Source organism: Cheilinus undulatus, linkage group 10 (genome assembly GCF_018320785.1).
Source record: "Cheilinus undulatus linkage group 10, ASM1832078v1, whole genome shotgun sequence".
In the NCBI taxonomy this organism is placed as follows: Eukaryota; Metazoa; Chordata; class Actinopteri; order Labriformes; family Labridae; genus Cheilinus; species Cheilinus undulatus.
In genome coordinates this window covers 21,103,226-21,120,147 of record NC_054874.1, presented here as the reverse complement: position 1 = coordinate 21,120,147, position 16,922 = coordinate 21,103,226, and the positions used below count along the sequence as shown (strand labels likewise).

The 16,922-nt window shown below is 40.5% G+C and overlaps 1 protein-coding gene across 1 annotated transcript in view; it reads left to right on the top strand.

The window, feature by feature from the left end:
* Nucleotides 1-16,922, top strand: part of frmpd3 (FERM and PDZ domain containing 3) — an 88,042-nt gene that overhangs the window by 54,871 nt on the left and 16,249 nt on the right. Inside the window, exons 2-8 of the mRNA XM_041797769.1 lie at nucleotides 576-688; nucleotides 787-941; nucleotides 2,765-2,867; nucleotides 3,181-3,226; nucleotides 3,882-3,986; nucleotides 9,907-10,014; nucleotides 16,765-16,896. Of these exons, the coding sequence (XP_041653703.1) occupies nucleotides 648-688; nucleotides 787-941; nucleotides 2,765-2,867; nucleotides 3,181-3,226; nucleotides 3,882-3,986; nucleotides 9,907-10,014; nucleotides 16,765-16,896 (690 nt within the window). The 5' untranslated portion in view covers nucleotides 576-647. The remainder of the gene's footprint in view (nucleotides 1-575; nucleotides 689-786; nucleotides 942-2,764; nucleotides 2,868-3,180; nucleotides 3,227-3,881; nucleotides 3,987-9,906; nucleotides 10,015-16,764; nucleotides 16,897-16,922) is intronic.

The window sequence follows — 16,922 nt, the reverse complement described above, 5'->3', positions numbered from 1 at the left end:
ATTTGACATATTAATCAAGAAATAATAATGTGCTTTACTATTTTTTCAGTTTTTTAGTAAATCAGTAAATTTTTAAAAATTCATGGATAATAATAATCATATTTTAGCATTAAAAATATCATTTGGGTTAAAGAGCTTCCACATATTGGTGTATTAACCATTGCAGAAACATAAAAAATGATTTTAGTAATTACCAATGCTGTTAATTAAGGGCAGCTGTGGCATAAACCTTACTTTGGGTGGTGGTCTAATAAATTTGTTAAGCACTGTATTTCAAAACTCGTTCTTCCGATCGGCATCACACTTGGCAGAACTGTATTACTCATGGGAATGAAGTGTCGAATGTGAAGCCGATTGGATGAGTGGTTCTCAAGAAGGGTGCAGGCAGCCCTACCACAGAGCCCTACGTGCGCTTAGCACTTCTGGGAGGGGGGCAAGCAATCAACCCTTCACTCCCAGAGGGCAAACAATCCTAAAGACCACGTGCTCCATGCAGAAGCAGCACCACTGCTGCACAGGAGTATTTCCACTTTAGAGGACAATGAGAGTAATTCTTTCTTTCTCTTCTTGTACAGGTGAATGATTGCGAAACAGAAAGTGGTCTTCGCAGTGCGACCCTGTCCCATGCTGCTCCCTCCTCTCAGGGGATGGCCAAGGTCCAGGATGGACACAGTAACGCATGTGACAGGTACACCACGCTACAGAGGACTGTGATGCTTGTTTGAATAGTCCTGTGTTTTAAGAAATGCATCTGGGTATTTTTTATGTCTCGTTTTTGTGCTGCAGCCCTGCAATGTTAGAGGAGAGCCAGGATGGTATGGACAGTGGTACCCTAAGTCCTGCCTCAGCTCGACAGGTCACCATCCAGCGCCACCCAACTCAAGGCTTTGGCTTCATTGCAGGCAGTCAGAGGCCTGTCATTGTACGCTCCGTCTCTGCTGGTTAGTGTTTGTATGCTTGTGAGAAAGAGAAGCAATCATAGAGAAAATCCGAGGAGATGTACTACACCAGGGTGGGATATATACCTGCTCATAATAATGCTGAAGCATGTGATGGCTTCCATGCTCCCACTGTCTGTTTCACAATTCATCTGTGCACATCCTCAGAAACTAACAAGATGTAGAATAAACGGACAGTGAGGAACTGTGTAGAGACAGAGGGGGTGATTACAGAAATACTCAGTGACAGACAGCGGTTTAAGGACAACATGTGGCTATACACGTCATCACTGGATCCAGAGAACACAACGTAGTCCGACATCATTTTGGCAAATGAACACACCAACTGCACATTAAACTTAACTTCCTACTGATGCAGTCAGGTGTGTTTTGTGCCGATGTGAATGATAATTTTTCAAATAAACATTAACCCTTTGTCAGCAGCTTTAGATGTGACTTGATGTTACCTGCTCTGGTCTTATGAATACACCTAGCTATACCTTCTGACTTTTCTACCTTCACCTTTTCACAATGGAGTAACCAACAACCAGTTTTAGGGAGGCTAAGAGAAAAGCCACTAAACGGTGAAGATGCTTGTTGTTAACTATATGTACATCTAATCCCACAACAGCTATAAAACGGCATGGATAAGAAGTAAAACAGAGTGACTATTTAACTTTGGCACTACTTATTCACTGAAGTCTACCAACTGCTTTGTATTCAAATTCACTTAGTAATATTAAAAATAATGCATGGATTTTAAATTTCCAGTGTTCCCCCAAGAAAACAGCTGCTGTCCATCCCAGCTGCAATAGGAGCAGCTCTGTTTGAGGTAGTTTGAGGGAACAGATAAAGAAATTCTTCTTTTTGTTCAAGGTATAGAATAGACAAAAGACCTCAGCTACTGGTGAAACAACACTGCTACTATTGTTTTTTTCACTCACCAGATGAGGCGGGGGGATGATCCCAATGCTGGCCTTCAGCTCTGGTATCAATCACCTGGCCATGCAGTGGCTAGTGGAGAGTTAGACTGTTGACCCATTGCTGTTGGTGTGTGTTAAGGAAGGCAATTCAAGTGTGTCAAATGACGGCTATGCGCCAGTCCAGCGCTAGTGTGTTTTGGGCTTTGGAGTGTCTTTCAAGAAATACTGACTTGAAGCTGCAAGCACCAATAAGGGGCCCTTGCACCTTTATGCATGTAGGAGCTTGGTGCATGTCGGGTTTGTGTCACTGCTGCAACATGGCCTATAGAGTTGTCATGATAGCACAGTTTTAACTCTGACAACAATACCAAGTAAAGTATCACAACACTTAGAAAACATTACCTGAATATGAAACGATACTAGTTTAATACTTGATACCAAATGGATCAGAAGCAGGACTTTCACAAGGGATGGACACATTCAGAAAATGATGGAAAATTAACAATCTCAACAGTTAAATTTAAATTTAACAAACAAGCAAAACTGTTCTTGTTGACAATTATTGGCTATTTTTTTTTAAGCAATCAGGCCTCAATTGCATCTTATTATAGCCTGAAATAAGATGTTTAATTGGACATGTTGGGTGAAACTGGATTAAAATAAGTGTAAAAAGCTATTTCTATCCTGAAATCAAACAAACCCACCTGCTAAGATTTTTGCAGTGAAAACACAGCAAATTTTGTGAAATATTAAGCTGATGACACAGTTGGTTGTGTATGTGAATACAAGGCTGAAAAGCAAATATACTGTATCCCCAATATAAGTTAATTCTACGACAAACCTTCCCTTTCATTGTACATTCATGAATCTGCATTCTGCTTATGTGTCCCAACCGATCTCTAGACGGCCCCTCCTTTGGCAAGCTTCTCCCAGGAGACCAGATCTTGGCCATTAACGAAGAGACGGTGAGCGACGCGCCCCGAGAGAGAGTCATAGACCTTGTAAGGTAACATCCTTTACTGTCCCAGGAGGGTGGGAGAGGGAGGGGGTGGAGGATGGTGAGAGGGCCAGGGGGGTACCAGCAGCACGGGCATGTGGAGATAAAAGAGGACACGGGTAAAGATAGCAGATCAAAAGGAACAAACTGTTTCTTATTGCTGGTGATGTATTACATCGACATGAACCTGTGGATGAGTCAGTCCTTTTTGCAGCTAAAGGACAGCGAGGAAATGGCTGATATAAACCCGCAGAAGCTCTCCAAACACTGTGCTGTCCACAGCGTTATCTAACACACTCCACTCTCTGTTGTCTCTCCATAGACGCTGCAAAGAGACTATAGTTCTCACTGTGCTGCAGCCCCATCAGGTAGTATAATGGGACACTCACTCTCTTTCATGTTCTCTCCCTCAGGATTTCTCTCTCTCTCTCTTCATCTGTCTTAACACTTTCCTGTCGCTCTGAATCATACAGAAACACCAAACAGGATTCTGATCCAACAGTGCAGTGCAGACATACAGTACATTAGTATTCATGGCCACGGTCGGGTCTATGCTTTGGAGTAATTTCTTTTTCTGGTTCCAGAACAGCTCCATGTAAGTGTATCAACACCTACACGTGGCCTTTTGAAAAAGGGATTATATGCGTATCCATCCATATAGAGGAAAGAGAAGCACTTATAAAGCTGACCAGCTGAACTGGACCTTTCTAAAAGACTAGAAGCTGATCTGAAAAGTGAAAAAGATTTGTATAAGCACACTTTTTTTGTTAAAAGTTTCAAAGTTGAGAACGAGCGCGGCTTCAGTGTTGACTCAAAATGGACTTTTTCCCAATCTTTAACAAAGAGTGAAACAATCAGACAATATTTTAACATTTAGCAGGTGATTCACGTTAGCTCTGTCGCATTGCAGCAGCATTAGGCACGTCTCTTTAGCACCAGCAGTCACAGGGGCTTTTCTCTCATCTACGTCTTTTCTTTCAAGCTGACTCAAGAGTTCCTGTCTCTCTCTCTCCGTCTCCTCAGTCACCTAAGTCTGCCTTCATAAGTGCAGCCAAAAAGGCCCGCCTGCGAACCAACCCGCCGAAAGTGCGCTTTTCTGAGCAAGTGTCCATCAGCGACCCAGACTCAGTGAGTTCACCCCGCCTCATCTCTCTTTGAAATGTGCATGCAGATGTACACCGCTGCCCTCCTTCCCTGTCATGCTCTTTTGTTTGATCAGCAGTCGTCTTAAAGTCTTCAAGTATCCTCTCTCCATCCTCTTATTCCAGTCTGAGCTTCTTTGCTGTGAGTGTCTATATGTGAGCCTTCGGCCTTGAATAAACTGAGCTCCCTGAACAATTTGAATTATAACTGTAGAAACAAGAAAACACCATTAAACAGGCACTAAAGCTATTCAGAGAAGCACATTTCCTTTAGAAATAAAAGATTTTAGTTTAAATTGTCAACATTAGTTGGTGTCCAAATAAGATGCTATACATTACAGCCATGAATAATTACTGTGCTGTCCCAACCCGCTGAATGGCATAAAAAAAACTAAACACAATCAATTTATGCCTGTTGAGAGGGGTCACAACAGTATGGAAATGTCTCAAGATTTTTACAAGGGCTTCTAACAGTTTCCTATTGTTTTTTTTTAATTATTATTTCAAAGATGTATTTGGGAGATCAATTATGCCTTATGGAAACACAAGACCTGCTTACATAGTTGTTTCCAATATGTACCATTCAGATACATTTAGGGTGAAAATATTATGTTGTATAAACTATTATGCATAAGGATGTCTCTTAATTATGTGTCACTCATTTGGTGGCTTTAACTAACTTCATTGTACAGCTCTTACTCAAAAGTACCCAGTGATAAGAGCAATCCATCTGCATACTTTGCCCAGATGATGCCCGCCCTGCCTTTTCCTGGGTTAAGCTTTCCATCATAATTAATGGTGGTAAATGGGAAAGACACAGTATCCAACGCTGATCAAGTGGCAACTGGACTGGTTCCAATTTCTTGAAGACGTTTCGCCTCTTCTCCAAAAGGCTTCTTCAGTTCTGAGCAAAGAAGACTGAAGAAGCCTTCTGGAGAAGAGGCAAACGTCTTTAATTTGAAACTAGTCCAGTTGCCACTTGATCAGCGTTGGATACCATGATCTGGATGACTGAGAACCTACACAGACAAAAGACACAGTAGAAAACTGTGTAACACTATTTCAGTGGGCCTTGGTTATGACCATGGCTAGAGAATGAAGCATATTTTATCCCATTTACTAAACCTCACATAAACACAGCAAAGTGACTCCTTTGGATTGAGCTATGTAGCAGATCAGTCTGTCCAGTGTAAAAAACAACAACATGGATGTCTACATTTTTTCTAAGGCCACGCAACATGGTGTTAGGAAACCCTGCTGCAAAGTCACAAGAGTACATTACCTTATACATTAATGAGTGATGAGTCAGAGGACAGTTTCTGCAGCTGGCCAATGCTCTCTTTGTCTTTGTCTCTTTCTCTTTGGTGATAGCTTGATCTTGTTTTTTTTCCAACTTGCATTTATGCTGTTCAGTGAAGAATCTGTGAGGTACTCACAAGAATGCCCAGAGTAGTTTGAGGTCAAGTGAGTGAATGTAAAAGTAACTTTTGACCCATACCACGTTACAAGTTTGGTTGTAATTTTAAAAATTCAACCTATGAAGATTTAACTCAGACTTACATGTTTTCAAGTGTTTTAAAATTACAGTCTATATTTTACTAAAATGCTCATCCTGCATTCTTTTAACAGAGTGCATCAAACAAAAGACTGTGTAGTAATTTAAATTCTCTTGTCTGACCGGTACCCATCTGCAGATATTTTTAATTGAAAAAAAAAAAAAAGCGTAATGGTCAAAGAAAGACCCCCAGGGTGGGGTTACACTGTAAATTAGGAGGTAGCATGAGACAGAATAAAGCAATCAATAAGAATTAGAAGCTGGAAGATAGGTATTTCACCATTCTTTTTTCTTTTTACCTGAACTTAATGGAAGAACGTGGTCAAGAGGAGATTGCTCATCAAGTTGACGATTGTGTCTGTAATAACCTTTGAAATGTTAGGCAGACAGCTTGAGCCAGCTTTTCATTATAGCTGATTTTAGCCCATCAGCACCAGTGGTCAATATCATGTGAAGCCACAGAGAAGCCCTTTATCAAACTAAATTAAGACTTCAATTAAACTGAGATATACAACCAGAGAAAAAAGCCATGGGCTTCATTGATTCTACTTCCTGTCTGGACTAAGCTCTTTCATGTGTCTCTCTTGAAAGAGTGTACCTGAGAGCTTAGGGGGCAAAACTTGAGACACTAATAATGCAAAAATCAAAGGAATGCTCTATGATTAGTGATGATCAAGTGTTTCAGCCTTTCAACCACAATCCAAGACATGAAAAAATCTCAGTCTCTAGTGATCCAGAGCCATAGTCGACTATTGGTCACTGTCAGCAGTGAAACCAAAACTACCAGAAACTGGTTTGTTGACCGTGGTATTACTGTGCTTGATTGGCCATCCAACTGGTCTGACCTGAACTCCATAGAGAATCTCTGGAGAAATGTCAAGAGGAAGATGAGAGACACCAGACTCAACAATACAGTCGAGCTGAAGGCTGCTATCAGAGCAACCTGGGCTTCATAACACCCCAGCAGTGCCACAGACTGATTGGCTGCATGCCTTGTGCATATATGCAGTAATTTGTGTAAACCAACTAAATATGGAGTGCATAAATGAGCATAATTTTTTAGAAGGTCAGCAATTTGGTATTAAAAATCCTTTTTGGACTGTTACTTTATGAAATTCTAATATTTTGAGATAGTGGATTTTTTAAATTTCTTGTTAGCTGAAAGCCACAATGATCAAGATTAAAACAAAAAAGTTTTGAAATATTTCACTTTGTAATGATGAATCTAGAATATATGGAAGTTTTACTTCTTTTATTAAATAACAGGAAAAAGCAAACTTTTTTATGATATTCTGTTTCTTTGGGATGCATCTTTATGTTTGTTTACTGAGATTAATGGGGAAAAAAAGCATACAGGTTGACCAAGGACTTCAAGGAAAACTTATAGGAACAGGAGAGATCTCTGTCTCTGTTGGCTTGCAATAAAAGCCTGTGGTAGTATAGGCACTCACTTGCTTTTGCTGCTCCTCATCTGCTCAGATCACCATGAAGAGCACTCCCAAACTTTGTATCAAATCCTGTCAATTAAAAATATTAATCCAATGTTGAAATCCACGATGACATCAGCAGAATGGATGTTAATTAGCCAACTTAAAGAGCTGAAAGACAGCAAAAAAAGGTAAATGTAAATAATGACATGTGTGTTCAGGAAAACATAACTCAGGTTTCAATGACAGCTTTGAATATATACAGCTGTGAAGAGAAATTTGGTTATTCTTTCATCAATATTTAATAGATATAACAGATAAAGTCGTGACCTTTAAGACTTTTTAACTCAAGCTCTTCTCAGCTTACACCACTTCTATTTAACATTTATTGGCATTTGTCTTTCCAACAACAATAGAAAAGTACCTCTAGTAGTATTCATGAGGACTCAGATCCATAAGAAACTGTTTTAAATATGACTTGTAAATATGATCTTTTTTTCATCTCTTCAAAGAAAAATAATATTGTGTGGTTAAAAGCATGTGGTTTTAAAATAGTATGAAAGTAATTTGACCAACTTTCTCAAACCATATTAACATTAACCATATTAAGTACTTAGTTAATACACACATTGATAATGTTTAAATGCTTACTTTAAATATGTAAACATTTAAATGTTGTTATAAGCAAAAAGTTTATCATTGTCTGTACTCTTAATCTGATTTTTGTTGTGTTTCCAATAGAAAATTTGGTCAAAAGTTTTCAGTGTGTGATGTATCACAATTTTTCAAACATTTTTCAGCAAATTATAACACTGTGGTAATACTGATAACCATAATATATTCTAGGCTATGATAATCAACATGAAATTTTAGCACCATTACATCTCTTTTTCATGTATCTCATATTGACATTAAAGCTGTGTAAACTTTCCTCGTACAAAATGTGCACTACATCAATCACAACAAGGAATTTATCAGAAAGAGTATTTACATGGTTTCCACTAAGTATCATGTCCTTTTTGCTGTCTAGTCTGAAACAGACCTCACATGCAAAAGGTTTATATTTATATGGACAGAGTAACAGCCACCTGGGAGTGAAGCCAATGTATTCAAAGTATAGTTCACAAAGCCTTCATATTAACATACAGGACATGGATGAAGCTATAAAGTTAAAATAAAAAAAATCTTGTTAGACCCTGAGTCTGTTGTGATAGGTAGTTAGCTTGTTATCATTCTGATTGATTTGTAAATGTTAATTTTCCAGAGTATTTCTGTTTCATTAGTTAGTTGATGTAAATGGTTGATGTAACGTCATGACTAATAGCGCTATTGACAAACAAGGCTCTTTACAACATTCTCAACCAGATTAGCTGAGAAAAGGGGGGAAGGCAAGAAAAAAATGTATCAAAAACTAACAATGCATTCATTTGAATTTCCATGAAAACAAGTGTCTGCTTAAAGCCAACATAAGACTCTGTTCTGCTGTGACTATACCAACCTGAAAAAATGTTTTTTTTTACAGAAAGATGAACAGAAGCTTCTGTTAGAAGAAGTGGGTGTAGTGTAAACTCCACAGCTCTAACATGCTTATGTTTTGGCTCCAAATGGCATCCCCATAACAATATTTTAGTGCCCATTACAATGGTATTTTGGCCTTACTTTTGTACAGTGGAAAAGACAGAGATGTGTTGTCCATACGAATATACAGTCACTGATTTAGACACCTAGTCTGATATGTATAAGAATATGAGAGGAGGAAGGAGAGAAAAAAACTGGTATGACCTCTGCATTCACGTCTTTGCATTTTAAGATTCTGCTCCAGCTCAGGATCACTAAAAAAGAGCAAAAGCAGTGACTTGCAATAGACAGTTACAGACTTTCTGAGTTTTCTTTTTTCTCCTTCCCCCTCACGTTAATCCAGCAGTATGGAGAAAAATCTGCGAACTCATAACTCAGGCTTTAGTGGCTTCCAATCTGCACAGACGAACAGCTTGTTTAGCTTTCTGAATACTTAAGTTCTCCAGAAGCAGACTGCCGGGCATCTGCTGTGGACACAGCTCTCCATTACAACTAAATGCATTTTCTGAGACAAATTGTTGCTATGAATCCACATCCTTTTAGTGTCACAAGATATGTCTGCCTTGTGTTCCTACAAATCTCATCATCCAACAAAAGACAGAGGAAATGGAGGAAAAAGACAAGGATTGATTGAGTTTTGTCCCTAAATTATGGATGATTTGATTTGGCCTGTGAGCCTTATTCCCCTCTACATCCTTGACACATGTCACATTAAGCCCCGCAGGTCCATCTTATTATATTACGGTATCTTTTCCACTCTAATCACAACAGTGTTCTTTGAAATGGCATAATGAGAACAGAGTCATTTTCTAAAAAAGCCCTTGGTAATATAAAACAAGGAAACAGGATGGGAAGGTGAGGGGAGAGTCAGAAATTTGGGGGTGGGGGGGCTGTCACATCAGATTCTGAGCTGTGCATGTCAAAACTTTTCCTTTGACAAGTGCTTTGACTAATAGCAGAGACCTTGAATTAGGCCACTCCTCTTATGCCTGTACTCACAAAACATTGAGTCCCATCATATTTCTTTAACATGGTATACTGAATGGAGAGTGAATAAATTGAACATGGCCTGCTTTGATCAGGTACAAAACATGAAGAGGGCATTCTCAGATTGTCCAGAGTTAAGTTCAAGCATCTCTTTATTGTATAACATGAATCATCTTTCTGTCTAAACGCTCCTTCAAAAAGACCTCCAACTTTTTCACTACTTTCCTGTCTAATTAGAAAAGCAGAGACCTGCTTTCACTGCTGATTGTGTTTGTGTTGTGCAAATAACTCCTGATAACCTCTTTGGCTCTTTTTTCTGTCACTTAAACAAAACTGTTTTCTCTCTCTGTCTCTTTCAGACAATGCTCAAGGACGACTCCTTGCTACTCATACCAAATGTGTTGAAGGTGTTCCTGGAGAATGGGCAGATTAAGTCCTTTACGTTTGATAGCCGTACCACTGTTAGGGTATGTATTCACTTTAATAGTATTTCTAGTATTCATAAAACAGTTTTGTATTAACTCATTGAGTGCCATTGACGTATATATATGTCAAAGTGTTTTTTCGGTGGCTGGCATGAGGGGGCCCTAATTTTGGGGCTTCTGGGATGCGTAGTCAGAACACGGAAGAGACGGCAGATCAAAGCCACTGAGATCAGAGCACGAAGCGGAGAAGCCGGGATGGAGGTTATCTAAGCTAAAAGTTCTAAAATATTCAGTATCGGCACAAAATGCCCCCCAAAACCTGAGGGAGTCAAGTGGCCAGTTTTGCCAGCGGACGCTGAAAGAAACTCTAAACTTTTGCGTGAGAAATCGGTTACTCACTGAAACTGACAGCGAATCCAGCCATCAGCGCGTTCATTCATCTGCCTTGGCCAGCCAAGAGGCTAAAGAATGCCGCGAGGTCTCCCCCGTGCATCTGAGAGAAAAGGCACCTGCTATCCAGCTGGATGTATACAGCGACGACACTTCAGAGACGGACTTTTCTGACCCAGACTCTGAGGAATGGCTGCTGAGTGAGCGGAGCGGATCTTGTTCTCCGTCCCAGAGTGATGGAGGTAAGTTAACATTAGGAACCCACTGCTTATTCAGCCAAATTTATCGAATGAAACCATCACTCATGCGCTCCTGCTCTGTGATTTCAGAAGCAGACTTGAGAGAAGAGCAAGCCCCATGCAGTTCTGCAACACCGTCTGTTGGCAGAAAAAGAGGTAAGAACAAAAAATTTTCTATATTATAGATTATATATATAATCTATATAACGTATTTTATATTATATTGCTTCTATAATTTACAGGCAGTGCCAGGGGACACACAGAAGAGGAGCAGGAGCAGGAGAGGACGTGGGGGTATCAGGGGTTCTGTTGCGGCCGTCCAGTTGTATTGTGCTGTATTTTGTATTTATTTTACAATAAAATAACACTTGTAATACAATTTTCAGATGTCTTTTATGCCATTGAAGGCAAAATTATAACATTCAAATCACTGTTTTGCTTGACAGACTCTAACAAAAATGCATTTTTCTCAGCTTTCTAGAAAAAAGTGGTATTTTTGGTGAAACTAGCCTCTATTCAACTTAAGATAAATCAAGAATGGAACAAGCTTCAAACAAACAGTTTTTGCTTGATAAAATACAGAGTTTCTTCTTTCATTTGAGCTATTCGGTGTGTTCAGAGTCATAGTACAAAATGTTCTGTGGGTCTTGAAAGATGACTCAAAATGGCCAAAAACGCTGGCACAAGCCACTTTCCATTTTATAAAAGGGCTGGAACTCAATGAGTTAAAGCTGCTCTGAGAATTCTCAGCTTGTGTCATTTCGGTTATCCTCTGTGGACAAAGCAGTGCATCTTGTCTCTTTCCCTTTGTTCTGGGCTGCACAGTGGCATCTTTGCCTCACAGAAGGAAGGTTCCTGGTTCAAATCCCATTCGCATAGGGCCTTTCTATGTGGAGTTTGTAAGTTCTCTCTCGGTACTCTGACTTGCTCTTACAGACCATAAACAGATTTACTGGTTTAAGTTGTGACTCTACATTGCCTGTCAGTAAGAGTGTCTGCCTATTTGTCTCCATATGTCAGCCCTCTGATTGACTGGTAACCAGTCCAAGCTGTGCCTGACCTCTCACACAGTGACAGCTTGGACATACTGCCCACTACACACTACTAGTGCTCTACATTAAGCAGTAGTATGCAGTATGCTTGCCAGTTGGTCATTATTTTGCAGAATACTGGGCATGGCTTTGCTGGTTTCCAGTCTTGGAAAATGAAAGTAAACAGTAGCCAAGCTAATAACCAATGCTGCTACAGTGAAGCATTCACTTGTGGTGTTGAAAAACCAAGTGATTTAGGGTGCACTCATACTAGGCAATCTGTACCATGCCAGGGCATGTTTGAGCCTAAAGTCCAGTATGTTTGACCAGTGTGAGGGCACTATTCCACACTTGGACGTGGTCCACTTCTCTGACCCCGCCAGGGAAAGACGAGGTGGGCCAAAGCACGGCATATTAGGGTAGGAACACTAGCGTAAGAATGTGACGTAATGCAAAGTTGCGCAAAGCCTCTACCCTTAAACGAGCCACAAACAGCTGATCTCTAGATAACAAACACTCTAATTCACCATGCCTATGCAGACAAGTATGTGCAAGGGTTGATATCCCAACTGATTTAAGCCCTGATTATTATAAAATTATTAGAGGTGTCTTCGGCTAAGGATTTTCATAGTCAAATCTGATTTGTCAGATTTTTCCTTTAGTCGACTTATAGTCGAACAGCGTTTCCACTAGACTTTTTTGTCCCCAGTCAAAATTACCAGCAGTCCTCAAGAATTCCGGCCATTTATAACAACTATCGGACATTTGCTTTAACATTATTTTGCTGCATTAACAGCAGCAAAGCGCATAAATCTCTCTCTTATTGTTCTTTGTGTAAGTGGTTTTAAGTATCAAAATGAAAGCTGCGCGCTTTTCCTTACACACGCATTCAGTTACACAGTATACTCCCATGTTAATCTCATAAACAACAACAGTTAGCTTCACATTAGGACCGTTAGCCTGTTAGCACTTTGGCCGCTATCATAACTTTGCAGCTTACAACAACCAAATAACATCCTCCACCAGCATCCAAACATAACTCCCCAGTGCTGTGTTAACTGGACACTTCGTTAGAACTCCATATTTCAAATGAAAAATGAGTCTTACCATCAGTTGCTAATGTCAGTCCTCATGATGATATAACTGCAACCTCTGCTAAAGCTGGAAATCCAACCATCCTGGTTTATTTGGACTAGTGACAAAAAGACAAAAGCTCCACAGCAGATAGTCTGGTCCAGTCCTCCTCTCATTAATGGCTACTTCTGCTAATTAGCCAGGACATCCCGAGCATTAACAACCAGCTATGTTGAAGAGAGACAGAGCTTTCGTTATCAGCTCCAAGCGGTCCATGCCGCTCTGCACGATGTGATTCTGTGTTGACTACAATCCAACTTTATATGAGGATTGGTCATAGGTAGTTTATTGAAGTCCACTACAACTCTGCCCGGTGTAGGCCTCACTCTCTCTGCTGCTGCATCGGTGTTTACGACGCTCAGCTGTACAGTTCCCTTCATTTCAGCCTCTTCATTACTTGCAGCGATGACACAAAATCCCTCCATACCCTGATGATATTAAGCCTTTGGTTAACCAGGAAAACCTCACTTAGATTAAAATTCTGCTTTACGAGAAAGCTGTGGTCAAACTTTCCCTGCATAGTCCCTAGCAATACTGAGCACACGCAGAGAGATAAATTTGCTTTGATGTCATCGTGCATACATAATTAGCCATGTGCCTGCCATCTGAGGAGATAAACAACCCCAGCACCGCAGGACAGTAGATGTAGTAAGATTAGGCAATTTTTAGTTTATATTAACGTATTCTGGCAACATATCTTCTAGGTTACACAAAATATAATATGCAAGTATTCAGTATTTACTTATCTGGTCATTTGCATGTTTTCTGCTGGACATTTTGACCGGTTATATTTTTATCTGCCGGACTTCCGCCCTTTTTACGGGCCAATGACCGGCAAATGCCGGCTAACAGAAACTCAGGCTTAGCAGCTGTGGGCACCCCCATGTAGTCAGAATGGTACAACCTTGGTTACATAACAACATTCGACTATAAGGTTCATAGTAGAATAAGACTCCTCTGAATCAAATCATCAAATCGCAGACTATTCCGGGTCACCCTTAAAAATTATGATGCTAAATTAATATCAACTGAATTCATTTAACTATGATTTCATTTCATGTCAACAAAAAGTGACACTGGTCTGATTGCTTGCATTTGAACGGGGCATTGTTTATATATCCTGTGGGACATTTACCTTCAACTTTCATCAGATGGTAAAATTCCTTTCACCTTGGTTAAAGTTTCTTTATAACTGAACAATTAATCCTTAACTGGATGCAGGCTGTCCTATGACATGAGAGGTCTGCTTCTTTGGTTGAGGAGCAGTGCTAAAAGACATCCAGAGAGATGGCCCAGTTCATGGCTCATGCAGAGATGTCAGAAAGATTTAGATAGGATACGGACACGTAGAAGAACAACTGTAGGAATCATACAAGTTCCAAAGTCAGGGTTTCATTCAGCAGGAGAAGGGCTTGGACCCCTATGAGTTGATCAGGATCCAGATTAGGTGCTCTGTTGAGCAATAAATCTCTGCAATGAACCTCTCTCTCTTATACTGAACCAGTCTAGCCTTCCTTATATGGAAGTCAGTTGCAGAACGGTTCCCACGTGCCTCTCTTGGAGGCGATTTCTAATCAGATCTGCCTTATAAGTTATTATTCCAAAACTGTAAGATCTAGGGAATATTATTAAGTACATTAAGTCACAAATATATTCAGACAGAGGTCATTTGTGTCTCCGTCAGGCTCCAGGATGAGTCTGGCATCTCTAACAGACCCATTAAACAGACACTATTAGATTTCACAGATCTCCCCTCCTCTCATGGAAGAACACAGCAGCACTTTCAGAGAGCAATGGAGGAAGCTCCCTCCTGTCAGCTTAATTAAATGGTATTTCAGCATAATAAGAAGGTCTAGATCAATAAAAGAAAGCTAAAGATAAAAATCAATGGCACCAAAGGATGCCCAGTTGTATACCTATTAGGTTGTCTGTCATCTAAAGAAGCTTTGTTGCACTATTTTAGGCGACAATCTACAGCGTTCTGTAGGTCCTTCAGTTAATTGTGTGGCCTCCCCGGGCATCATTTAATGCAAACCGCACAGGTCAATACTGTTAAAACTGCTTAGCCATGTTTTTCACAGACAGATGGTGCTGAGGTTACTTCAAAGGGTGTCAATTAAGTTGTTTATGGAGAGCAAACCATTAGTGTGCATATATCAGCTCTTAATGAGCCTCAAACTGAGATTAGAGACAACCAACAACAACATATCACCACAATAAAATCTATATTTAATGTCTATGCTTCAAATATACTGTATGAGGGTGAAGAAATAATCCTATTTTCTGGCACAGGCCAGGATAAGATGTGAAAAACAGATGGGGCTCTTTCTACATTATTGACGGAGGATTTAAGTAAGGACAAAAAAGTTTGTCCTGTGCCAGACATTTTTCTCCAATAGGATGCTCTCACTGTGCACAAAATGTTTGGAGCTCTCAATAGCACAGAACATTTAAGGGCCAGTGTCCACAGCTGCCTATTTTTGCACTGGAAGCTCCCAACGCTTTAGTTTTAGAGTAATTTTCAGCAGGGTTGGTAGTTGCTAGATTAGGAAAGTTGACTTCTGCTCTCCCCTGTAGTATCTGTAATGTTTTTCAAACAGTTCCATGGGCTTAAGATTTTCCTTTCATTCAGGTGAATCAATCAATTTTGTTTAGTACAGAGATAATTCATAACTGAAGTCATTGAGACACTTTACAAATAGGGCAGGCCTAATCTCTGTTGTGGCCTATTATAATAAAGACCAGCACTAACACCATGAGCAGAGCACAAGCAGTATTTGGCCCCATTACAGTGGCGACAAAAACCTTCCCTTAAGGGGCAGGAAGGTCGAGCAGAACCGGACTCATGTTGACAGCCCTCTGCCGAAGCCCCGCTGGGGTTGGAAAAGGCTAGTAGGAGGGGTAAGGGTTGGAAAAGCAGGAAGAGGAGAGGGACAGGAGAAAAACAGCATAGCACTGTTCCAAAAACTGAACTATTTTCAACTGTGAGTGCAGTGACAAAAAGCTCTTGCTGCTTTTGCACTTAGGGTGCTGACTGCTTAAAGAGGGGGTATTATACTTTTCCGGTTTTTAAAACATAAATATAAAGTCACAATGTTGGGTGTCCATACTCCACATATGCAAATTTTCAAACCGCAAGATAAACGGATGCGGCAGTAATCTTGGAATTAGCATGTGAACTGATGAAAACGGTTTGTTGAAAATCTCTCTAAGATTCTGCCGAGACGAGATTTCGATGGAGCAAACTGATGAGGTCATCGCAATAAGCTCTCCTGACTGGTTCGTGGTTTGTCTGTGCTGCCGACAAAGTGGAAGGGACCACCCCCACAAGGCCTTTTAGCCATAGCGACACAGTAATTAAACACTTACCAAACAGATATGTCCTGCTCTATCCTTCGCTGCTGCTGGTTTTCTTCCCCCTCTCTCTCCTATTTTACTCAGTTGGACTGGTTCATTCAAAGTTTTCAACTACTAGCATAACAACATTAGCCACATTGAAGGGGGTGGGCACAAAACATTGAGTCCTGCCGCCGGCCAGCCTCTGGAAAATTGGCCAGTCGGAGGAAAGCGGGTCCGTGGAGTGGGGGGTGTTAAACAGACAGCAGCAAAACGAAGCGTTTCAGACGGAGGTCCACTTTTTTTGCATGCAGGACTGGAATCTAAGGGGAAGAAAAGATAGTAACAAGTGGCACCGACCCCTGCCAGTCTCGTTTGCGTCACTAAGTATCCTTGCATTTTGTTTGCAGTGAAGCAACCACTTGCAATCCACAACGAATGTGGGAAATGTGAAGTGTTGGCTTCACTTGCAGTCATGACAGCAGTCAAAGCTTTTTAGAATATTGGTTACACTGGTGACCAACCTTTTAGATGAAAAACGTATTAAAAGTATGCCTTATACACTGGATTTTATGCTAATTCCAGAAGTAAGAGCTGAAGTTGAGGCACGCCTACCTTCTAACTGTGAAAATATGTGACATTTTCCATCTCTCTTTCACCAGGATGTGATGTCCTCCCTGCAAGACCGCCTCTCACTGCGTTACATCGAGCACTTTTCCTTGGTGCTGGAGGCAGGTGGTCTAGACCAGAACCAGAGGTTACATCTGCTGCAGGAGAACCAGCCTTTAACACATGTAAGACCCCCAGGAGGAAAATGAGA